Source organism: Musa acuminata, chromosome BXJ3-1 (assembly GCF_036884655.1).
Source record: "Musa acuminata AAA Group cultivar baxijiao chromosome BXJ3-1, Cavendish_Baxijiao_AAA, whole genome shotgun sequence".
Classification (NCBI taxonomy): domain Eukaryota; kingdom Viridiplantae; phylum Streptophyta; class Magnoliopsida; order Zingiberales; family Musaceae; genus Musa; species Musa acuminata.
The window spans coordinates 15,580,774-15,606,043 of record NC_088349.1 but is presented as its reverse complement, the minus strand read 5'-3'; the positions used below and the strand labels follow the sequence as shown (position 1 = coordinate 15,606,043).

Here is a 25,270-nt window from a genome sequence, read left to right as displayed (position 1 = left end):
ATCCATATCACACATTGTTGAATAATCTTATTTTTGCTATCCGAGCGATCTCAAATACTTTTGGTAGAATTATAGGATGCAGTAAAACCATGAATTTTGACGAATTTGATCCCACACTCGGACCCAAATTTGAATCCACTAATTGGACTTGTCGAACCTGATGTTGACCGAATCGGCTCGACCCAGTCCGACCGAACCCGTCCAAACCAAACCATGTGCGACAAAGAACGGGGGCAGAAGGTAAATAAGTGAAACGCCCCAGGAGGCGTTTCCCCGTGCATTTCCTGCCACCGCTGTACCTTGCGTAACAACTCCTCCCCTTTCTCCCAAACGAAACGAAGGAATCGAGGAGAGAGAAGCGCGGCGAGATTCTTCTTCCCTTCGTCTCTCTCTCTCTCTCCGCAGAATCTTTGAGAAAAGAGAGGGCACGAGCATTGCCGGTGGCTTTCGCAGTAAAGCCCTCCGAAGTTTCCTCCGTCCTCCTTTAAACCCTCATCTCTCTCTCTTTGCCGTTCCTCACCTCGCGTCGCCCGGTGCAACCTAGGCGTCCCCGATCATGTCGCAGGCATCTGATCCCTCCCCTTCCTCTGCCGACGCGGCGTGGAACCCTCCCCCGGAACCCCCCGAGCGGTCCTCGCCGCCCGGGGAGACCTGCGATGCCGCCGTCGGCTGGCGGACGGCGGAGAGCGAGGAGCACAGGAACGGCGGCAATGCGGCCGGAGACCGCGGGTGGACGCCGGCTTGGAGCGTGCCGGCCAATGGAGCTAGCGAGGCGGGTCCGGTGATGGGGGCGGACTGTTGGCCCTCGCTCCCAGAGTCCGCGTCGAGGGTGTCTATCAGATCCTCCTCTTTGGACTCGTTGATGGCTCTCTCGGATGGACCATCGGCCGCTGCTGCCCTGGTGTGATCCCGTGCTCTTTGAACAAATCGTTGTTATTTCTTAGATGAGAAGTTCTTTTTGTGTATTAAATATTAATGTAGAGTGACCCTTTTGCGCGTGTTATTAGGGATCTATGATCGCTTCTTCCCAGATGAAGCTAAATGCTAAGAGCACAAACCCAATTTCTTCCCAGGATCATGATGCTCTTGGTCGCCAGGGGCCTAATTCGAGCCCTAATTTAATGAAGAGACGTGGTGGCACTGGCAGCAGTTCAGCAGCTAATCATGGTCCTGGAGCATCTCAAGAACCTCATTTTATTTCAGAGATGCCTCCAGTCAGTGTAGACACATTTCAGGGATCTTCTCCGCAGGGTATTGCCGACCACGGTAATAGCAATTTGGGTCGGCATAGGAGAGATGAGTTCTTGCCGCAGCTGCAAAGCGGCAGCAATAACCAGAGAAGCGGTTATGGTGGCAACAAAAGGGGAAATGCCCACCATAGGCGCCACGGTAGCCGGCGCGATCAGGAGCAGGGTGGCTATGACTGGAGTGGTCCTCGAGGTTTTAGTGGTAGAGATTCACACATGTTGATGCCACTGCCTCAACAGCGGGGACAGTCACAACCATTCATTCGAGCACCTCCACCGCCCACCACGGCATCTTTTGTTGGCATGCCACCATATTTTCGGCCTTTCGTGAGCCCCGTGGGCTACCCTGGTATGCAGTGCCTCTGATATAGGTTCTTTACTTTGTCATGTGGGTTTTGTAGTTTTGATAATCTTCATGATACCAGAATTTCATTCTGCTCTTTATTATCTGCCGCCACCTCCACCTACTGACACACTTAGAAGCATGCCTTTCATTGCCCATCAACTGCCCCATATGAATCCCCCAGCAATGTTTCTTCCTCCAGCAGATCATCAGCGCTTCATGTTGGTCAAACAGATAGAATACTATTTCAGGTGTTACAAGAGTCTCTATGGCTAACTAAGATTTTCTAGTGCAATTCAATATCTATGTATTAACTTGTTTGCGTTTATAGCCCTGATAATCTTTGCAAGGACCTTTTCCTGCGAAGGAATATGGATGATCAAGGTTGGGTTCCTATCTCCTTAATTGCTAGCTTTAATCGGGTGAGTTGTTTTAAACTACTTCGATATCTTTTTCTTGTTTGTTTTTGCTTACCACTTTTCACTTGTCCCTATTGCTGATAAGTAATTTGAAAGACTAAAACATTCTTCTTCGTCATTTCTGTTTTGCATTATATAGAAAATAAAGAACAGATGCTTTGACTCAATTTTCTATTCTTTGTTCTGGTATAACTTTAAGTAACACATTTAATGCTAAAGAAGAGCGCAGTCCTTTGCTGACAAAGTGGGATACCATGCTCAGAGTGCCGGTGTGGTAATTCATGCTAAGCATATTGTTATATTGTAAGTATTCATATAATTATAACAAAAAAATTGTATGGTAAGTTTTCTCTTGCATAATTTTAGAAACATACGATAATTTACAATATTGTCCAAGTAAAATCATCTGATGCAACTATAGGAAACACTTGCTGCTCATTGCCCAAAGTCACATAGTCTAATACCATATCCCTTCTATTTTTGCTTTATTTTACACAGTAGTCCCTAATTTAGTTTTCTCTTACTAAAGCAAGGTCTGAAATTTCGTATTGTACCGAAGTTTCGACGATCGCTCGGTATGATACGGAACGCTATACCGCTCGGTATACCGTTCGGTATATTTTATATATATATATATATATATATATATATATATATATATATATATATAAGCCAACGTTGCATCGCCTCGGTGACGTCGCCTCGTTTATTTAAATAATATATAAATATATAAATATATATATATATATTTTTTTATTTATTTAAAAGCCGACGTCGCATCGCCTCGGCGACGTCGCCTTTTCCTTCCCCACGTGGGGCGACGTCGCCTCGTTTATTTAAATTATATATATATATATATATATATATATATATATATATATATATATATATATATATATATATATATATATATATATATATATATATAATTTTAATATTATTATTCGTTCCATCCGGCAACGGGCGATCCGCGTACCGGTATACCGTCGGACCGGTACGTACCGCCCGTACCGGGCGGTATTATTTGGTATTGCTTACCTTGTACTAAAGATTATTTAACCTATCCTAAGGAACCAAAATTTTCTTTATTCCTAGCTACTAAACTATCTAAGTTGCGACTCAAAACCAAGACAATGCATGGGGCTAGTGTTTTTTCTTGTCGTGCAGCCAACTCCTACTTAAACTTCTCTCTTACCTTCCATTGCCTGTTTCAGAGAGTTTTGAGATTGTCATCAGGTCCTTTTTAGGTGGCAATTTGAATTCAAAGTTTTGTAATAATATTAGATGCAAGGGTTTAAGGTTTTGTGGTTTGGTTTTGGATGTAAAACATGCTTATTAAAGAGAGTGATGCAAGAGCAGCAAAGGAGATTGCTGTTAATGTAAGAAAAATAGGTACAAATAGGATAAGGGTAATGATAAGGTGAGAGGTAGAAACTATGAAATGAAGAAATAATAGACTAGGTGGTGGAAAATTATTCATGATAGATATTTGAAATATTACTAAGTAACATCTAACCCAATGAAGCATTGTTTCATTTATCAAAATTCATGTCTAATTGAAAAACATAGATATATAAGCATTGACTACAAATATATTGAACCTAGACATTCCTACGACCAAGGATTATAATTTTAGTTAGATTGGTCTGTATCGACTGTTGTATGCTTGTTTGACCACACTGAATAGTTTTGCTTCGTCTAGTTCCACTCTGTGTGTCACCTGGTATTGTTGTCAACACTGAGTTGTATCAGTGGTAAGCCTATTCGCACTCTATCTCTTGTTTATCAGCTAGCTTTGATTACAATATGTAACATAGTTATCGTAACCAAACTACAAAATATTATAGTCAAGCCTTGGGTCACTAGTTGCATCAGTACGCCAATGGGTCAAACTATATGTCTATTTAAAAAATTATTTAAAAATATATAAAATTATTTATAGTATTAGACATTATTTTAAAAACCTAAAAGTATCTATTTTATTAAAAAAATAGAACAATCTTAAACATAAATGCAAATAATAAAAAATAACATCAACTAATATTATAAACATAAATTTTAACAAAAAAAAGCATGATAGTTTTTTTTTTTAAATAATTACAGTAGTCCAAACGAAAATAAATTGTTCAGCAATATGAAATAAATACATGCAGCATAATTATCATATCACCTGTGTCACCTAGTATTGCTGTCAATACTGAGTTGTATAGGTGGTAAGCCTATTCGCACTTTCTCTCTCTTGTCTATCAGCTAGCTTTGATTACAATATGGAACATAGTTATCGTAACCAAACTACAAAGTGTTCTAGTCAAGCCTTGGGTCACTAGTTGCATCAGTAGGTCGACGGGTCAAACTATATGTCTATTTAAAAAAATATTTAAAAATATATAAAATTATTTATAGTATTAGAAATTATTTTAAAAACCTAAAAGTATCTATTTTAATAAAAAAATAGAACAATCTTAAACATAAATGCGAATAATAAAAAATAACATCAACTAATATTATAAGCATAAATCTTAACAAAAAAAAAAGCATGATAATTTTTTTAAAAAATAATTACAGTAGTCCAAACAAAAATAAATTGTTCAGCAATATGAAATAAATACATGCAGCATAATTATCATGACTCAAATATCAAATACATATGAACTTAAAGATCAAAATTATAGTTTCTAGTTATCAAACTGTCATGTAGTTCTACCCCACATAAGTCCATTCCATATCATATTCAAGTTTTTAAAACCTCTAATATGGTGAAATACAACAAGAAGCTATAGCAACAAAGTAGATGGCCATGGAAATGTGAGCGGCTGAAGAATGACATTATTGAAGAAAGAGGAGTGGTCGATAGAAAGACCTTGTTGAAGAAAGAGGAGTGGCTGGTAGTAAAGGAGTTGCTGAGTAAAGAGAAATAGACAATGTATGAGGGAAGATGTAAGGAGATGGATGGCCAAAGGGAGACGAGACAAACGAGATAGAAAGGGTGGAGAGAGAAGGGTGGTCAAATGAAGACAAGGAGGTGGAGGGGATCGAAGGAAGAGGAGGTAGGAGAGGAATGATCAGATAAGCAAGGGTATTTTCTTTCTCACTTTAATCCTAATTTAAAATTAACATAACTTCCCTCTAAAATAAATGGTAAGAAGGTTTAAGGGAAGGGTTTGTAAGTAATTTTAGCTATATTAAAAAAATTAAAAACTGGTCAGATAGCTGGCTTATTTTGAGTTTTTATCGATAAGTGGATGAGACTGACCAATGGTTCATTTCTCAATTTTTCTGGTCCGATCATCTAATCTAGTTTGGTTCAAACAACTATGGGATGGAGGATTTTTATGACACTTGGGAAAAATTGCAGTGCAGGTCCTATCATGGGTCACATTATATCAAAGCTTTTTTATATTCATTACATTTTGGATTTGATCTGTCAAAAAGTTTGGCTGTGAGGCCGGTGTCTATACTGACAAAAGGGATGCGGGTGCCGCCTGTCTTGTTCAGCTGCAAGAAGGATCGCACAGCTCTTTACAAAATTTAATACCTGGATTATGTTGAAGCTTTCTATGTTCTTTTAACTTTCTGCTTGTTCATGTCCATATTATTCTTTCCTGGGTTATGGAAGGATAATTTTGTCTTACTGTCATTGAATATTTTCTTATTTTAGTGAGACCATTACCAAGTTTTGAACTGGTTTTAGCAGTCTGTTAGTTTTGACAATAGTGCAAATTGACTTTTGGGTATCTAACCGTCCTCATCTGTGATAGCTATCTACTGAAGTTTTGGTTTGACTTTATATAAATGAATTTATATTGGGCAGGATTCTTATTAGGCATGATCAACATATTATGTTGACTAGCTGTGCTAGCTGTGTTTTATGGATGGCTGGAGAAAACCATTATTTATAGGATCTGGATAGTTTTGTTAATATGCTTTAGTCATTTGCTGGATCTTCTTCCATTTCGTCCATATTTTAATCACAAATGGAATTGTTTGTGTTTCGTTTCCTGCAGGTCAAACAGTTGACAAGGGACATGCCACATATATTGGATGCAGTACGAGGTTCAACAGTGGTAGAAGTGCAGGTACAGCTTACAACTTTTCATTTTATTTCTTCTTATTTGTATATGCTTTATATTCCTGTACATAGGATAGTCATAAGTCTTGATCAATGCCAATTTCCAATATGTTACTGCCATTGTGGTTATTCTTATGCAGCTGCAAAATAGAAGGATACTAAAAAACAAGGTATGAAATTTTGTATCGTAACGGAGTTTCGACGTTTGCTCGTTACGGTACGAAACTGTATACCGAACGGTATATATATATATATATATATATATATATATATATATATATATATATAATATTTTTATAAAAGTTGACGTCGTCTTATTTATATATATATAAGATTATATATATTTATATATAAATATTCTTATATATAAGGCGACGTCACCGAAAAAGGTGACATCGCGTTGCCTCGACAACATCGCCGAAAAAGGCGACGTGATGTCACCATATATATATATATATATATATATATATATTCCGTCTGGTAACGGGCGGTTCGTGTACCGATAAACTGACGGACCGGTACGTACCGTCCGTATCGGACGGTATTATTTGAAATTGCATACCTTGCTAATAAGTAATTTGTTTTACACTTACGTAAATTTATTTGGGCCATATGCTAACTTCTGCAGTTGTTGATGCAATCTGATGCAGGGTGAGAAAATAAGGAAACGTGGTGATTGGATGAAATGGATGATGCCACCAACCCCAAATCAGTATGATCTTGCTTCTGGTTCCCAATCTCCACTAACACCAGGCTATGATTCAGTCATTGCTCACATGCATGCTTTTGGACTAGACGAGGGTTCTTCCCATCATAGTATGAGTTAGACTTGTGGGAACCCCCCAATAGTACTTGTCAGATTCATAATGAGGTACTTTGAAGTAGATCAGCATCTGGAAGTTTCAACAACTAGATGCAGGATTCTCTTACTGAAGATGGAGACCGGTCAGTCGTCCCAATCAGTCAGAACTATGGAAAGATTAGCCAGGAGAGACTGGTTGAAATTCGAATGCATGAGTCAGAACCGGAGAATGTGAAAAGGATTGATTGTTGAGAGCCATTAGTTGAGGTCTTCGCCTTGGCTGCAAATGGGCATCAACCAAGAAAGAAGGGGGAAAAAAATGACAGAAACGAAGAAAGAATTTGAGAGATTTAACTTCCAGTCAATTATCTCTAGGTTGAACTGCTACAACCATATAGTGGAAAGGAGGTTTCGGATTGGCGGTACTCATTGGCATGGCTCCTTGGGATGGGCTTTCTGAATCCCCAGCCTTTTGCTGTCACATACCACCGTTGTTGGGGGGTAAGAAATGGATTTAATCAGCGGCGCATAGCGGTTCTCATCTCCCCAGAGCTGAATCTGCGGGCATGGTTATAGTTTCCAATACTGTCATGGTTACATTACATATACCTATTATTCTTTAATTGCAGCTGCAAATAATCGCCTCAAATTATTTGATGGATTGAATAGATAGATTATCTACAACACAGGCTGAGATCTGTCGTATATCTTATGCATATTACCGTTTGTATAATCATCCATGGAGTTGCAGAATATTTGTCTTCAAAGATGATTTGCTGGAAACGTGTGGATTTGTTTTCGCTGATGGAAGAGACCTGAGCAAGCCTAGCAGACAAACCGGCATGGAAGATCACACTCATGAGACAGGTAACCACTCTTTCAGGGGCAAGTTTAGACCATTTGAATGCAACTTTAAATAGAATGTGCGGGTAAATTGAGTCCAAATCAACGCATAATAGTTATTCCTCTTGCAAATAGACCCTTCGGGATTTCTTTCCGTAGATGATTTGTTTCAAGCATGCTCGACAGCTAGCAGACCTCCTGTGATAATGGCACAAAAAAAATTGTATTAGGTCATGTGAAGCTTGTCACATCTTATCACATGTCAGGCTTCTGAGAGGCCATGAGATGTAAATAAGCATGAGGTAAATTGTTGGATTTATCAATATAATCCCACAGTGACCCTTTAGTGGTCCTTAGTACTGTCATCTCACCACCCAAAGGGGAGAGTGTAATTTGCGTCCTTGCACACACCGGTATTCGATTTGGGAATGAGAACCTCCTCAATTATTATACTGTATCAAAATTCTAATCCGGTGAACGCTAGAAGATTTCATCTCTCATATTTTAATCTTAAAGAAAACAGTAAAAAAAAAGGATTACCATTTTTGTCAGACACGCATGCTACTCTTTACTGTATCAGATTTCCGTGATACCATTTTAATTAATATGTTTGTTTGAGCTTTTTGTCTTTGACACACATGGCGCTGCATCAGATATCAAACATCCCGTAGTGAGTGCCACCCTACGGCGACCTCAGATTCCCTCTGTCTCCCCTGTCTTTGCCTTTGACGGTCCTCATCTCCTTCCCGCTCTGTGTATAAAGCATGCCACGGCCCCACGCAGAGCTACGGACGTGTCATACCCCACGTACTCCGGCTGCCCCCTCGGCCAACCCAAAAGAAGTTAACCTGGCCATACTCATTTTTAGAATGCTGCTTCCCTGTCCGTGGCAGGCGATGGCCGTAGCAAAATCATGAGGCTGGAGGCTGGAGGCCGCAGGACGCCTTCTCCACGTGATCCCCGGTACGTTAATTGCCCTCGCAGGGCTCCACTTTGTGCAAGACGGAACAACAAACAAGCACAAGAAGAAGCCAGAAGCTTGCTTACTATTACGCCTCTCTCTCTCTCTCTCTCTCTCTATATATATATATATATATATATATATATATCAAAGCCAATCTCTGTGTGTGTTGCCATGAGTGGAGTAGTCTCCTCTCCGATGACCTCTTCCTCCTCCTCGTCTATGGCGCCGTCTCAGACCCCAGGGAAGGCGATGGAGGAGGTGGAGGTGTGGAAGGACATCAGCCTCAGCAGCCTCAACCAAGACATGCCCTCCACGCCTCCCCTCTCGCTCCACTACCATCACGACTCCAATCCCACGTCCACCTCCACCTACGTCGCCGGCGTCACCCTGCAGGACTTCCTCTCCGGGGCCTTCAGGGTGGCGGATCCGATCCCTCCCACATGCTGCGTTCGCCGCCCCGCCACCCTCAGCCTCGGGTCCGGCCAGTTCCTCGACTGCCTCAGCCCAAATTCCAACTGCAGCAACAGCGACGGCTCCTTCTCCAGCTGCTCCGCTGGGTTCGCGATGATCAGGAACGGGGCCTTCGAGAACGGCGACGGCACCGTCGTCGACGGGCGGAAGAAGCGAATGATCAAGAACCGGGAGTCGGCTGCTCGGTCCAGAGCCAGGAAACAGGCATGATCCTCGTCTCTCTTTCTCTCTTGGCTCTTCTCTGAATTCTGCAGTCTCTTAAGAGTTCCTAAACAGGCTTATACGAGCGAGCTGGAGACGGCAGTAGAGCATCTTTTGGAAGAGAACAGGAAGCTAAAGCTCATGTACGAGGAGGTAATCCATAGACCCAACAACAGGGACCTTCCATGAGTCTGCGTCCGCAAGAGAAGGCTACCTTAGTCTCCTATGTGCAGGATCCTACTGTACTTTCTCGCCCGCTCATGTCCTCCTTTTGCTTGCGCAGTTGCTTAAGCAGACGATGGTGGCTCAGCCACCTGCCGCCAAGAAGCGGAAGCTCCAAAGAACCTCAACTGCTCCGTTTTGAGGAAAGAGGGGAGCCTAGGAGCTTCAACCTCAGCGGCTGCGGCAGATGCAACCCTCTCTCGCTCTCTTCTTACAGGACAGTGAGTTGAGCTTGTCACAGGTTTTGCTTCTGCAAGGCATGGCAAGCTCCTTGCAGAGGAACAAGACAGTCCTAAGCTGCTGCATCTAATCCTACAAAATAAACAAGTCTCTCTCTCTCTCTCTCTCTCCCTCTCGGTGTACACATATGGACCTATCTTCTCTCATATGGTCTTCTGCGACATGGATGCTTCGTGTTTGTTCTTTTGACAGCAGGTAGCGCTTGACGCTAGTTGAGTTTCTTGCATTGGATCAACTTGTCTACTTGTAGTATCGTAGCTGTCTCCCTGCGTCTTCTTCTCCTTTCGTTTCATCAATAACAGTGCATCTCGGATGATCTTTACGACAAGTAAGACCAGCAACCTTCACCTCCTGTCCTATCTTCTTCCCTCTTCTTTACGCCTTCGAGTGCAATCCAGCTGCCAGGACAGAAAGGGTGAAATATGTCGTGCTTGTAGATAAGTCGATCACGCGATAAGATCTTACCGTCACCATTGTTGTGATGGTGAGGTCTACTACTCCACGGTCTTTTCCAAGTTGACAAGATCAGATGGTGATTTCCAGCGGGGTCAGCAAGCCCACCACCCTAATTGCTTCCTTTTGCTTCTTTCCACATTCGCTGTACATGATCTAAAACTATCTTTCGAGAGAATAATAGTAGTAAACGCTGCTTTCACCCCTTCAATCGTTCTTTGACGCTCCGATCAAAATCGCGTGTGCGAGTATTGTGGATGCTCAGCTTAGGGATTCTAATCTCGACTCTCTCTAAGAGGGATTTTGTTGGGATCAAAGTGATCTTTTTTGGCCTATATGTGATACCACTTCAAGACAATCTAGCAAGCATGCAGGGTGTTTAGAAGCGTGACTCGATGTGCCTTATCTGTGGATAAGATGGACAAAAGAGTACTTCGGTTCGGATATTATATACATGTGATTCTTTCTTTATGGGACATTTTTTTATAAACAGGGTATTTTTCAATTGGTATCTCATTTTATTTTTTTCTTAAATAGTATTTTTATTTACTTTTTTATATTTTAGTTTATTATGATTTATTTGACCTGTTATAGGGCTTTGATCATTAGAAAAGTCTACTTAAAATCAAACATAATAAATAATTTAAATATTTTTTAGCTTCAATCATGAATTAAATCAAACCATTTTACGACTTAAAAATTAATAAAAAATATGAGAATTTTTTAAGGAATATTTTAAGTATTTTTAAATAAAAATATTTATTAAAAAAGAATATATTATTTTTTTAAAATATTTAAAAAATATAAATATTTTCTAAAAAAATTATGGGTGGTTCCCCCGATTGCCCAAGTCTAAATGCTAGTCCTCGACATCTACATAAGGATTAGACTCCCCTCACTCAGAACCCTCTCATCCCCATTACTTCAGAATGAACTAATTTGATCATCGGAGGAGTTACGTACAAAAATCCCTATCGACATCGACCTTTGTATAGGATCTATGAGATAATTGAAACCCACATCGGACATATGAAGACTACCTCGAATCTATCTCGATCACCTCGTCCCCTATAGCAACCACATCACTTGATCGCCATGAGGACAACTTTGCACCTTTGGTTGACGATATTAAGGCAACAACAAATTTAAATACATTTATAACTTTAATAACATTAATTACATGTCTAAAATATTTCTATAAATAATGACACTAAAAGAGACATGATGTTACTTATAATATATTCAATACATTAATAAAATATTATAAAATATTTTTTTAAAAAAAATATAAATAATTAAAAATAAAAAATATTTTAGTTGATAAAAAATAGATACAATTTTTTCATGAGAAAAATTTAAGTATTTTTAAATATATTATTTTAAAAAAATAAAAAATATAATGATATATGAGCAATGACAATCAAAGATGTATGGTATGATCTCATTTATAATATTTTTTAATAATATCTATAGTATTTTAGTATATTAATATTGTAGAAAAATATTATAGACGAATTAAATAAAAATATTTTTAGAGTAAAAATTAATTAAAAATAGATGAAAATTTTGATGAGAAAATTTTATGGAATATTTTAAGTATTTTTAAAATTAAAAAATATTATTAAACAATAAAAAAGAAAAGATATTTAAAAAAAATTAAAATATAAATATTTTAATAGAAAATCTCTCAATTCTTTATGTATGTGTAATATCCAGAAAAAAAAAAAGAATCTGGGACTTCGTTTTGGGATATTGCCCAAAGGAAATAATGGGAGGAAACGAAGGCTCGAGAGCGGACATGTAAAAGCTGATGGATTAAAGTGCTACTACATCTGTCGCCGGAACTCTTTTTTGATTTGTTCTATTCTTTTCTGTGAACTTTGTCAGACGTGCCTGAAAAATCCTCGGAATAATTCATGAGATACTTACTGTCTCAAACACCTGCGGTCGATGTGCACACGAGCTCGCTTGGGTGAGGAAAACATAAGCCGACTGTGTTGACGATGGGCAACATCTATTAAACGAGTGTTCCACAGTCATCGAGAAACCAGCGAGGCAAAATAAACTACGAGAAATGGAATCGTCAAGCAAACATCACTTGATTTTCACCAAGCAGTCGACAGCCATAAAATATGACAAAGAAGTTGGAGATCTGATTCTTGGGGTCAGTATATTCTTGGAATCGTCAAAGAGAGAGAGAGAGAGAGAGAGAGAGAGAGAGTCTTGTCACTCTACACAAAAAAGAAGTCAGAGGTACACAACATGACATGTTGGTCGGGCAAAGACATGATTAGTCCATCGTATGCTTTGTTTCCTCTTTGGGATTTTTTTAGCCATTATTAGGATCAGCCATATCTTTAATTAAGAATATTTTAATCTTTATTGATAATTTTTTTAAAAAAATTATTATCTCTCAGACCATTGGTAATAATCATTTTAAATGATTTCTACTTATTTTATTTTCTTTCCAAGTGATACTTACTTATTTAAGAATAAAAATATATATAATTATTTTTCTTTCTCAAGAGATATATTCATATATAAAAGCATCAAAGATACCCAACAAAATTCTCTCTCATAAACATAGCATCACATAACTCTTATTCCTTCTTATCATTTTAATCATCCTATTTTTATTCTATGAATAATATCTTTATGAATTTTAATTTTATTAAAAAAACCATAAACCAGCTTGTGTCAACAGATTACATACTGCAACAATAATAATGCATTGATAGGCACATATAATTTGGAAACACACCAGCAACGAAGTTATAGTACACAGCTTGTCTCAACAGACTAAAAACACTTGCCAAAAGCTCACCAAGAGTTCCATTTGGGTCATTCTTGGAAACCAACTTTGCCAATGCCAATTCCACTGCTGCTCTGTCTATGCACCCACCTACCAAGAAGTTCAATAAAACTAGCTCAGAAGTTTAACTTGCAGGATCAGAGCCTGACTGTCCAAATCACGATTGAAAAAGATCAAGTTATGTGTTTCACTTCACCCCACTCAAACTTCAGAAAAAGAAGAAAGCTATTAGACAATTGAGGTTGCATATTGCTTAATGATCATTGTCATCTTGTGTATCATAATCATCTCGATAAATGCTCTCGGCCATCTTCCAGACTTGAAGAATGTTATCTTCTGCCGCACTGGCAATGACCCATGGCATCTCAGGGTTCCATGAGAATTCTGATATCTTTGCGGTGTGACCTCCATGGACAAAAAGAAGCTCGGGTGGTCCATCATCAGCATCTTCAACTGTTTGTTCATCTCCAATCCTGTTCATTTATTTACAAAAATGAAATACAATTGAGCTGGATGAGAAATCAAAGCTGGGGATTCACAAAAAGCCCAGGTAAAGTCTATTATCTGGAACATTTAAATGCAAATGATGCCAGATTATGAATCCACCAAGATAATAATAATATGCTGAAACATTAGCCCAAAGAATAACAGAGCTAATTGTAATAAGATGGAATAGACAGGAGGATGAAGTTTATAATTAAAGCTACGTAATACAGGATTTGCTGATTGTATGTACATATCATGATTGGAACTTACATCACCTCTCATCAAACCAAATTACGCATATGCAAGCATCAGATATCACGTCTGATTTATTCACAGATACAGTCCAACCAGCAATTTCTGATACATGACCACAAACTTCAGGATCCTATGAAGTGCTCTCACCACATTGTATATCTTTGATTTCATAAACTTTTTATTGTTGCCAATATATACACTATTTACTGACTGTAGCTATTAACATGCAAGCTCTTGTAAATGCATTTATATAACTTATATAGTGTACAAGAATTAGTGAAGGCTTAGAGTTGCTTCAAAGACTCAATTCAGCAAGCATTATGAAAGTGCACTGATACAACTTGTACAAATATAAAAAAATTTGCTGGAGAAAACTTCATTCAGCTAATGGAGTTGTTGGATCATTAATTTAGTTTGAAGAGCAAGTATTCGCTTCTCTTGGTCGTTCAACCAAGTCCTATGATTTACAGAATTATGAGAAGAATTGCAAAATTTGACACAAAACATACAAATATGCAGAGTAGAAGTCAGAAATGGGTGTTAGCGTCCAATGTGCTTTGTTTTTGTTTGTTCAGCCATCCTCCATCTAATATGTACACTTGAATTCAATCTTGGAGTTGTTCATTTACCTAACACAAACAGTCAGTTCTCAAAATTTCAAGGAAATCAAACGATGCTTAATACAAGAGCCAAATGCAAGTTCATCCCCCACCAGTTTCATATTTTTGTCATTGTAGATGCCCCTTGCTTTCGTAGTTGTAAATCTCCCATCTTTAGTTATGCACTTAATCTACTACTTGAGCAATTCCTAACTGTATAATCTTATGTTGCCTGGCAAATTGACAAATTCCACCCTATTGGCAGTACAAGCTTAGATACTAGATATGAGTTTTGCTTCAGTATGGCCATTTTTTTGCCTTTCTTCTGTTTCTACAATGCCTAGCATGTCCTGCCATTAAGAAGCTCATCAGCTGTATATCAACTATCACAGGTCAACATGAGCCAGAGTTTATCAACATGCCCATGCAAGGCAGCATGTCCCATGCCTGTATCATGTCGACACAGGCTAGCCTAACAGAAGGTATTAACTTAAATATGTACAGAATAGAAGAAAAAATACAAGGAACCCAAGGTAGAAATGCTGCATGCATTTGGTTCAAAGTTATATATACCTGCAAACGTCCCAAATCATCAGCCTTTTGTCAGCAGCAGATGAAGCAAAAACAGTTTCATGTCTTGGGCTCCATTCTACTTGAAGCACTGCTCCCCTGTAAAATCATACCCAGTAAGCTCTATGATCTTCAAATGGGACCCCTGTAAGAAACTAGACAAGGACAATTCCATGTACCTATATGATTTTAGACCATGAATTTAGAATATACAACAAAAACAAATGACAAACTGCTCGGTTAACAGAAGTACAATGCTACCAACAATATAAAGAGGTAGGAGGCTGGCTATCTGCTAGAGGTGACAAGAACAAGGAAAACATATTTGCTGCACCCCTGTGCCCCACTGCCTGAACACAATTGCTGTAGACAATAATTCCTGGAAAAGATCTTAAGATCTTAAGATACAGGAAAAATGCAAAATCAGACAGATTTGGAGTTATCCTAGTTATCCAAGTATATTAGAACTCAGGCCACAATCTTAAAATCAAAATATACTTCATTGCTCGTAGTGTTTTTGAAGACAGACAATAATACAGGTGCAGACGTTGTAAACCTGTCAGTTTATCGAGAAGGATACATATCATTCTAGAATTTCTTTTAATAAACAATAGCCCAAGTTCCAAAAAGCGTTAGCGGCTTCCTTCCTGTAGCTACTCAAACCAATCCCAAGCCCACATCCAGCTACCTGAATTATATAGTGAGACCTATAAAAGAGAAATGAACAGCCTCATTTTCATCCTTCGCCCCTTGTTCATTTCTATCAAGTGCCATAAGTTGTATAACTATGGACCAAAATGGCAACCACTACCGACAACTGACAGAAGGGAGAACAGATATATCAGCCAAAGTTATTAAAAATCATGAATGGATATGATTTCTTTTTCTTGTATATTGAGGAGTGTACTTTATAGTTTATATAGGAAGAAATATGTTTTCCCCTTTTTCTTTATTTTTTATTCATACTTTATACATATGAACTCTTGCCTTGACTGTGTCAAACAGCAACACAAGTCAAATGCTTTGAACATATTATAGCACATATATTACATACACTTCAGTTGACTTGTTTCATGCACAAGGATTCTACATATATCAAAAAACGCAACATGTATGTAATTATGTATTTAAGACTTCTGACTTCAACATTAGAAATCTATAATTTTTCCAAAAGTTCTGTACATGGTTGAAGCATTTTGCTGAACGAATGTTGATTTTGTGAATGACTGTAATGCATATAATAAGTTACATTCGATCATTTATTACCCAAGTTAAACTTAAAATATCCTAATATGCAATGATATACAAAAATATATTCATTTATGTATTTCTGTGTCCATGTGCCATCTCCTACATTCTAATGTCCATATGATGTCATGTTTGTCCATTCTTCATTGGTGAAATGGAAAATCCTTGAGCCTGGGAATTCTGCATGCATATATGTTATCAAAACCAAGAGTGTAGTGGATAAAACATAATAAACCAAAAGGCTTATAATTGTCTGGAAATAAGCTACGCTTTTTACTGACATTATTTGGGTCTTTGGCAAACAAAGGCACCCAATATAACAGCTAACCAGCAAGGTTATTAACTTACAATGTCTATGTTGCTTCTTTGCTTGATAGTGAATTTAGCATACTTTTCCTTTGCTCTTTTCAGCATCCTTCTAAGACATTTTGTTGAGTCCTATTTTACATGAGTGCAATATCAGTTTCATCTAATCTAAAATCTATCATAAGTTTCCTCGCATGTTTCTCAAGTTCAGACTGTTTTTTCCTTCCACTCTGATAGGGCCAGTACCAATGTTGTCTTTTTTATTTTATCTTTTGGTTCTAAACATGACACTAGCATGGTCAACGAAAGGGAAATCCTTGAATATGAGAGACTTTAGCAAATCAATTGTACTAAATCCAGGAACATAGTGAATGAAACATAATCTTCAGCCAAACATAATCCAGGAGCATGTGTATTGAATACATGATAATTTTACACATCAGGTAAGTAGGCTTCTAAAATTAAGATTCATTTTAATTAAAAAAACAAATAACATTTCAAAGATAAGATAGATATGTTAGTAGAGATTTAGATGGCAGATTAAGCATTAACCATTAACCATTGGCTAATGAGTTCAATATTGGTGAAGGTAAAGGTCATATACATACGTGTGACTGGAGAAGGTATGCAAGCTTGTTGTCAGTTTTCTTAGATCAAATAGTTTGATGGTTGAGTCTGAAGATGCTGTCGCCAGAGCCCACTCATTAAATGGATTAAATGATAGAGAATTGACCTGGGGGAGCAACACAAAAATAATCACATTCTAAGTGTTTATGCAAAAGAAACATATAATGACAAATAACTCAGACCATATGAACTTGTATAAAGTGAATTCATGTAATTAATAGCAAAGCAGACAAGCTCCAGAACTTCTAGTTATATAAATTTGTATTAGAACTCGAATTTAACAATACGAGGCCTCTTCCTTCAAACAGTTCCAGTGCAACATATGCAAGCAAAATATCATGACATCTTGTTTCTAGAAATCTAAGAAAGGTATTTCCAAAATAAATGTTTTCTCGATGATTCTGTTATTGGCTTAAAATCTACCAGCTGGAAACAGAGAGATGGTATCTGAAAAGCTAAGAACATAACAACCTCAACCATGATAAATCGGTGCTTGTACTTGTGTTGAATATAGTATAAGAGAAAAACTGCTAACAACAAATGCAAATCAAAGTTGATGCACAATCCAAGCCTCATACCATATTGCAGGTATGGTACTGATAGTGGGCACCTAAGTAGGCCTGTCTGACATGATAATTATGAAGGAGGATCAGAACATTCTGAAGCAGCTAATTTGAAGAATCCCATACAATCAAAGTAATGAAGCCCAGTCAGATAGTTTAATAGCTCTTAGCATTGATCTTAAAACTCTCAACTGGTTTCCAAAACATGTCTTCTGTATTCTCAAAGTTGCAAGTGACATAGTTTAAGGAAACAGAACAAAATAAATTAATTTTGTGTTTGTACAGTTACAGGTATGCCATGGATACATCTTCTAGAGTTCCTAAATGCCTGCACATGTTGTGTCCTTAACTCCATGGGTCAACAGAAGCAAGTCTCTGCAAGTTGCAAAGCAATTAATTAAATGGGATGTTGAAGGTCATGTTAAATGTACATTGACGCTTGCAGGTGCATAGATTTCATTATATATATTGCGAAAGAAATCAAGATGCTAATACTAGACAACAATAATCCCCATGACATTCCCATGAAAGCTGCTTCACCTCGTCTTCATGAGCTGTAACCAAGTGTTGAGGCTTTTTCAAAGATGATGAGCGCAGGTCCCATATCATCAAAAGATGGTCATCTCCAACTGACCCAAATATGTTTTCATTCTTCAAGTGCCAAGCAACATCTTCAACTGCAGAAGTATGAGCCTACAGCAAAGTGAATGATTTTAGATCTTTCATAAGAGACGCCTTAGATATTAATGCATTAAATGGTCATAATTGAGGAAATGTAGTATGATGTAATGCTGATATATTTTTGCTTATATAAATAGATATGGAAAGAAAGAAGATCCTTCTTAATTCAATCATAAAAATTGAGCTCGCATGCCACACAGTTTACCTCTGGGCCATCTCCAAAATATTTATAAAAAAATAAGAAAACATGATAAAACTAGCCACAATCAGTGAGCTCTGAACCTCTCAGCAAATCTTTCTAGGTTACGAATTGATTCCTTACTTGAACAAGATCTATCCCACAGAATAAAATCAGCAAGATGCGCATACAAGAGTTGGGATCAAATTTCAATATTAATCTACAATTTCTGCATTTTCAAGCAATTGGTGTTCAAATACTGAGATTCTTCTTATCAGTAAATCAAAGAAAATACAAATCATAATGCCTTTGTTTTAGGATAATTTGGTCCATTCAGCAGGGTGAAACAGTCTATGAACGTGGTGGAATTGCTTTAACCCATTACCTCAAACACATGCTTTGCGTCAAGAAGCTTCTCCCCTGGAGACATTCCCACGTCCCACAAACAAATCTTGAAATCGTACGATCCGCTCAAGAGATAGCCCTCCTTGAGGGAACTCCAGGACACCCCATAACCTTCCGTGGCATGACCCCTCAGCACGAGATCCGGCCCAGCATCCGTACCCTCGATTGGCCTCGGCGGCCGCTGCCCACAGTCGAACACGCGTACTTCCGCGCCACACGTCTTGGTGGCCACGATCGAGGGTCTCTGCGGCATAAAGCGGGCACGATTGACCTCTCCCCGGTGGGGAATGGTCTGCGAGATCTCAACCTTAGGGATTGGGGCTTCGGGAGGAGGCGGGTACGGGAACGGGAAGAGGACGTCGGCTGCCATGAGAAAGTTGGGGGCCTCGTCGGAGGTGTGGGTGCCGAGGAGGAGACGATGGGTGGCGGCGCTACCGCAAGAGGAAGAGGAGGAGGGGAGCCATTGGACGGTGAGGGAGGGCCACTCAAGGGCATGGGAGATGACGAGATCGTAGAGGAAAGGGGTGTTCTTCTTCCACACCGGGTACTCCTCCGCCGCCACGGGCGCACCTTCTTCTCCTCCCTCCACTTCCTCCATGTCTCTCTCCATCCCTCCCGCCAAAACTCAGTGGTAATGGCGGGCGGGTGAGATGGCCATGTATTTAACCTTGAGTTGGGATCTTCTCCAGGGGAAATCGACTCGTTACATCTCGACCACCCGTCGACCCATTCCTCACATCTCAAACGTCCATTTCACAATCCCCTTATAAATGGACGGTGAAGATGTGACTTAAAGATAAATAAACGGTTGAGATGTGATCACTGCAGAATCAGATATTGTATCAATCGGAGAGGATCCTTGTCCTATGGTCCAACTTGATCGATCCAGGAGATTACGATTTGACACGTCTCAACAATAGAAAATAAATCTTCCAAGTCATCTTTAGTTGTAGGCAACCAAGTAGATGCGATAAGTAATACTAGTAGAGAGTGGACTTGTCGATGGGGGAGAAACTTGTACCATAGAGTAGGCTAAATTTTGGCCTCCGCTCTATCCTTCGTGCCTGTTAATACTATTGATACGTCATATAAGTAGTGAGGGTCTTAAGCAACTAGGTCCGAATCATCTCGGGTGGTCATGTAAGGGTTTCTAATGAAGGTTGTTCGTATCTCTCATCCGACATTTTTTAACGCATCAAGAAGAACTCTTATAAGAATTTTGTCGTCTTTGAGGGTGATGAGTTTTCAAAAATACGTAAGCTATGATAGTGATCTTTGGTAGATTGTTTCTTAAACTAGATGAACGTTCTTTGTCCTTTGAGGGAGAACATTTCGTGTGGGATATTGTGGAGGTGGATCTCTCACGACCTGACCTCTGAAACAGGGCATTTAAGTTGGCTAACTATAAGATCAAATTTTTTAACTCTTTCTTATGAGAAACTGTCCTTTGTTTGTTTCAATTATGATCGTGTTAGCCACAAAAACTTTGATTGCCTGAGCAAGAATCCTATGATAGCCCGCCTTTGTTTCAAAATAGGATTTGAGGATCTCATTACCATCAGAGCAACCGTCGGTTGACCTAGATGGCTCCCATCTAGCTAGTCAAAAGAGTATTGCCTCAACACATGTCAATATAAAGCCCATGGATTCATGTCCAAAGTCACGGTACAAAAAATAAAAATAAAAATAAAGAAGAATCGAATGTTAGGTCGAAATCAATGATCGAGAATCGGGTTGGATGAATCGAGGGATACACCGAAGGAACATACGATGTAGTGAAAGCTTGCCAGAAGTTTATTGGGAGTTCACCGAAAGCTTGCCAGAAGTTCATCGGGAGTTCACCAAAAGCTCATTGGAAGTTCGTTGGAAGATCACCAGGAATTCATGGAAGTTCACCGAGGTGTCGGTTGAATAATTGATGTGTCGGACAGTTTAGATTGCTTATATCATAATTGTTTTAGCCTTAACTATCGTTGTTAGGATTTTAATTTGAGTTAGTTTTGGGAGAAATCTTATTAACTCAATTAGGGACCAACTGGACCCAAAACATGACTGAATTAGGCTGGTTGAATGGTCTATTTAGCCACTTGGAGCCACGTTAGGTGGTGGCACAGTACAAACTGGACAGTAGTACCGTTGGCAATTAATGCTACCAGGTGGTGGTACCATCCTATCAAGCGATGACATCGCTAAAGCTCAATTTTCGAGACTCTGTCAGGCGGTGATACTACCCAGATTAGGCGATGGTATCATCTAGTTGTCAGTCTACAGGCGATGGTACCGTCTAGTATTGATAGTGGAACCACTAATACCCCGAAAACCCATAATGAGATAGTTTTGGCTCCAAATTTGAATATATTTATGGCTTATAAATACCTCACTTATCCCTGCTCGGTCAAGACAATAACTAAAACAAAAATAGTATGAAAACTTTATAGTAAATCCTTGAGAATTCGTCACTAACTCTAAGTTTCGGTTTTAGTTTAAGAGAGGGGGTGAGTAGCTTGTAAAGGTTAACTCTTGAACATGTGAAAATGAGAAAAGAGTTATAAGAGTAGTTAAGCTTTACCCATTGGAAAGAAAATCAGTGGTGGAAGCCAGTGGCCTCAAGTGAAAAGGAATCGGGAGTAGACGTAGATTATGATGATTGAACCACTATCAAATTAGTGTGCCTCCCTTTCTCTGCTTGTTTACTTATTTTGTAATTGTTTTACCTACTCATTACTACCCTTGCAAATGTTTAAAGTTAAATGTCTTTCTGATATGGTTTTATCGTATGATATTTTTGAATCAATGTCATTTTTCTAGAAGCACTAATTCACCCCCCTCTCTTAGTGCCGACTTGATCATAATAATTAGTATCAGAGCTAGGTTTTTCTCATTTAGTTTAACACCCAAGAGAAATGACTTTTATTGGCTTTCAAGAGGGTCACTCTAACATTTGTCCTCCTATATTCAATGGACAAACTATACGTATTAAAAAATATGAATGAGAGTTTTCTTGCTTTCTTTAAACTTTGATTTATAGAATATTATCGAATATGATTTTCAACAACCCTCTAAACCTATGAATGAAATTATTTTGAAAAAAAATTATTTTCGTTAAATACAAAAGCTATGAATACTTTATTTTATGCTTTAGATAAAAATGAGTTTAATCGTATTTTGACTTATGAAATTGCACATGATATTTGACATACTTTTAAAATCACATACGAAGGCACTACTAGGTGCCCTACAAGCCAATCACGTGAGTGATGACACGTGTGACTTGACACGCAATCTTTTTGCTTATTATATTTTGATATTTTATTATTTTATATTATATATATATATATATATATATATATATATATATATATATATATATATATATATATATATATATATATATATATATAATGATATTCTCGGATCATTATGAGATCACGATAATGAGACCGATTCACCTTTAAACATATACCCTAAATAATCCCAGTCATAGGTTACTCGAGAAGGATATCGAGATAACCAAATAGACTGGTGTGTTGTATACTCATCCATATGATGGATGCAGTTGGTCTCATAGCTGCTCGTGTGGGAATACTAGGGATACAATATAGGTACTCATTAGAGAATGAGTTCACTGATTGATCCGCTTATGAAATGTTGGATGGTTGATGATGCTTTATTATCAGACAACGATTCCGTAGTCCCAATGGTATATCTGGTCTTTAGACTTGAGACACCAAGGATGTTTTGTATAAGTACTCCACTCTTTGATATCAGACTTATAGGTTTGGAAGTTCCAAATCTAGTACAACCGATTATTGGGAGTGACATCCAACCTTACGAGGGCTATTAAGTGTCAATAGAGGATCATTCCCTCTCAGTATCATAAGAGAAATATTTTGTGTGTTCTTGCTCAGACAATTAGGGGGTTGGTCACTGGTCGAGAGCAACGACGACGGTGGTTGCTGGCCGGGAAACTACCATGACCGACGGCTACAGTAGAAGATGTAGGGTTGCCCTGTTTTGATCACCGCTAGGAGGGAAGGCTACTGTCAGGGTCGAGAGGCAATAGTGGTGGTGCAGTGTCAACCGTCGGTAGAAGCGACGAGGGGGGTGGTTCGCTGGTCGGGAAATAGTGGTTGCGACCCTTCTCGCTCGAGTAGGGTGGGGTAGCGAGGAGGGTGGGTTACTAGCCAAGGAGCAGTGGCGGTGGTGGAGAGATGAGTCGCCCTGTCCGAGAAGCAACGGCGGTGGTGGAGAGCGGAAGATTGCTAGCCGAGGAGCAACGACAATGGTGGAAAGACGAGTTGTCCTGCAATGGTGGTGTTGGAGAGGGGAAGTAGGGGTGTGTGGCTGCCAGCCTTTTCCCCCTTTTTTTTTTGGATGATGATAACTATAGCAAGAATGCCCAGGATTGCTGCTCCAATACCAAATAATAAGACCCTAGTTTTTTATCGTAGGAGAAAGAATGTAAATGTGATGATCACTTCAAGGGGATCGACCTCCTAGGGTTAGTCAAAAGACTGAATATTATTTGATTTTCTACCAAAAAGAAACAGATACATCTCTATTTATAGAGTTCCACCTAGAGTCTATCAGGACTTGTACTCTTAATAATAAATAAATATTAAATAAACCTCTATCCGACTCTAACTAAACTAAACAGATTCAATAAATATTATTCAAAAACTCAGAAAATAAAGGGATCCTAACAAGCGGTTAGCTAAGAGAGTGGGAGGACCTCCACCAATTTAGTTGTTGGTTGTTAAAAGTCCTTATCGCACAAAGTCTTTTGTTGATTTGGAAGATCAAGAATGAACCTATTGGTAGGATTGAGTCAGCACTAAGAGGTTGGGGGGGGGGGGGGGGTAGGATTGAGTCAGCACTAAGAGGTTGGGGGGGGGGGAGTTTAAAAATCTTTGTATGTTAAAAAATGATCTTGAAAGATAACTTGAAAGCGTGTTTATTCATATGGGTAGTGAAATCCAAATAAGGAGGAAGTGAAGCTATTGCAAAGTAAGTAAATAGAAATAATAGAAATGCAAACCATAATTTATAGTAGTTCGGTTGGTATGACCTACATCCACTTCTAATTCCTCTTCTGTCAAGGTCACCGACGTCCACTAATGATCTTCCTTCAATAGGCGAAGACCAACCAACTCTTTACAATACTTTCTCCTTTTCACAGGTTTAGGAGTTAACCCTTACAAGCCTCACACCTCTCTTGAATGATTACAATACTAGAAAAGGAGGAGGAGGACTTTTCTTTTACAACACTTTTAACACTATAATAATTCAAGATTTTGTTCACTCTTTCATTCCCTTTCATGCAAAAAGTGTCACATCCCCGGATTTTGGGGTACTAGCGGTACCACCGCCATTATTGGGTGGTACTACCGCCTATAGATTGACACTAGGCAGTACCACTACTAAGTCTGGGCGGTACTACCACTTGATAGAGCCTCGAAGATCGAGCTTTGTCGGTACCACCGCTATTATTGAGCGGTACTATCGCTTGCAGATTGACACTCGACGGTACCACCGCTCAATCTGGGCGGTACCACTACATGACAACATTTACTGCCAGCGGTACCACCGCCCAGACCACCTGGGAGATTCGGTCTGTAGGTTGTGCCACCACCGGCCATTACTTCAGATGCTAAATGAGCTGTTCAACCGGCTCAATTCAACCCTATTAAGGGCCTAGTTGGCATTTAACTGAGTTAGTGGGATTACCTCCCAATTCTAACTCAACTTAAGGTCTAACTATGATATTTAAGATATTTAAACAAGTAAACTTTGTTCGATATATCAATTGTTCTTCTAGCGAGCTTCCGACGAACTTTCGACGATCTTTCGGTAATGTTCCAACGAACTCCCGATAAGCTCCTAGACTTTACGATGATTTTCTTGGCAAGTTCCGACGAGCTTCTTTGGTAAGCTCCTGGACTTCTTGGTCAATTCCGGCATAACTTCTGATGAATGTTAGGACTTCCGACGAACTCCTGAACTCCCAACGAAGTGTCGATCTTGACTCCGACTCAACATCTGCTTTATGTCTTACCGCTATCGTAGTTAATCCTATATACTTTTCTCAACATATATATTAGATCAAATAATTTATTAATTAATTTTATTATCAAAATATGAGATTCATCAAAGATTTAATAATGTCCCCCTTTTGATGATGACAATCAATTGATGATGGAGTTAATCTTAACTCCCCCTATCTATATGCTATACTTGAGAAAAAACATTCTTGAATTCAAGCATCC

At 38.8% G+C, this 25,270-nt stretch overlaps 3 protein-coding genes across 5 annotated transcripts; 2 read left to right on the top strand and 1 right to left on the bottom strand.

Moving 5' to 3' along the window:
• The first annotated feature begins 294 nt into the window (after positions 1 to 294).
• LOC135628230 (la-related protein 1C-like) lies at positions 295 to 7,633 on the top strand. Of its 2 annotated transcripts, none has more exons than XM_065134798.1 (6): positions 295 to 901; positions 1,008 to 1,596; positions 1,775 to 1,841; positions 1,922 to 2,012; positions 6,014 to 6,085; positions 6,729 to 7,633. In XM_065134798.1, exons 1-6 carry the CDS (start codon positions 557 to 559, stop codon positions 6,903 to 6,905), a joined length of 1,341 nt encoding a protein of 446 aa, XP_064990870.1. In that variant the 5' UTR covers positions 295 to 556; the 3' UTR covers positions 6,906 to 7,633. The 2 variants fall into 2 exon arrangements, with proteins under 2 accessions (XP_064990870.1, XP_064990869.1); XM_065134797.1 differs by having other exon boundaries at positions 1,673 to 1,841.
• A 550-nt stretch (positions 7,634 to 8,183) lies between these two features.
• On the top strand, positions 8,184 to 10,047 carry LOC135628231 (bZIP transcription factor 27-like). The gene is made up of 3 exons (XM_065134799.1): positions 8,184 to 9,362; positions 9,435 to 9,512; positions 9,643 to 10,047. Exons 1-3 carry the CDS (start codon positions 8,637 to 8,639, stop codon positions 9,721 to 9,723), a joined length of 885 nt encoding a protein of 294 aa, XP_064990871.1. The 5' UTR covers positions 8,184 to 8,636; the 3' UTR covers positions 9,724 to 10,047.
• Positions 10,048 to 12,984: 2,937 nt separating this feature from the next.
• LOC103998839 (WD-40 repeat-containing protein MSI3) lies at positions 12,985 to 19,648 on the bottom strand. Of its 2 annotated transcripts, XR_001979017.2 has the most exons (6): positions 18,985 to 19,648; positions 18,281 to 18,433; positions 17,159 to 17,283; positions 15,000 to 15,095; positions 13,283 to 13,559; positions 12,985 to 13,176 (listed from the first exon to the last, which is right to left on the bottom strand). XR_001979017.2 is itself a non-coding variant. In XM_009420445.3 (5 exons), the coding sequence occupies exons 1-5, from the start codon at positions 19,612 to 19,614 to the stop codon at positions 13,340 to 13,342; spliced, it is 1,224 nt and encodes a 407-aa protein (XP_009418720.2). In that variant the 5' UTR covers positions 19,615 to 19,648; the 3' UTR covers positions 12,985 to 13,339. The 2 variants fall into 2 exon arrangements, 1 of the variants encoding a protein (XP_009418720.2); XM_009420445.3 differs by having other exon boundaries at positions 12,985 to 13,559.
• Between the last annotated feature and the right edge of the window lie 5,622 nt (positions 19,649 to 25,270).

Coding starts and splice junctions, on each gene's coding strand:
- LOC135628231 (XM_065134799.1), top strand. CDS start 8,637: ATGAGGCTGGAGGCTGGAGGCCGCAGGACGCCTTCTCCACGTGATCCC. Junction 9,363..9,434: donor GGTCCAGAGCCAGGAAACAG/GCATGATCCTCG, acceptor GTTCCTAAACAG/GCTTATACGAGCGAGCTGGA. Junction 9,513..9,642: donor TAAAGCTCATGTACGAGGAG/GTAATCCATAGA, acceptor TTGCTTGCGCAG/TTGCTTAAGCAGACGATGGT.
- LOC103998839 (XM_009420445.3), bottom strand. CDS start 19,614: ATGGAGAGAGACATGGAGGAAGTGGAGGGAGGAGAAGAAGGTGCGCCC. Junction 15,096..17,158: donor CATACCTTCTCCAGTCACAC/GTATGTATATGA, acceptor ATGATTTTACAG/GGGAGCAGTGCTTCAAGTAG. Junction 13,560..14,999: donor ATGATTTGGGACGTTTGCAG/GTATATATAACT, acceptor ATAAATGAACAG/GATTGGAGATGAACAAACAG.
- LOC135628230 (XM_065134797.1), top strand. CDS start 557: ATGTCGCAGGCATCTGATCCCTCCCCTTCCTCTGCCGACGCGGCGTGG. Junction 1,597..1,672: donor GAGCCCCGTGGGCTACCCTG/GTATGCAGTGCC, acceptor TCATGATACCAG/AATTTCATTCTGCTCTTTAT. Junction 2,013..6,013: donor TAATTGCTAGCTTTAATCGG/GTGAGTTGTTTT, acceptor CGTTTCCTGCAG/GTCAAACAGTTGACAAGGGA.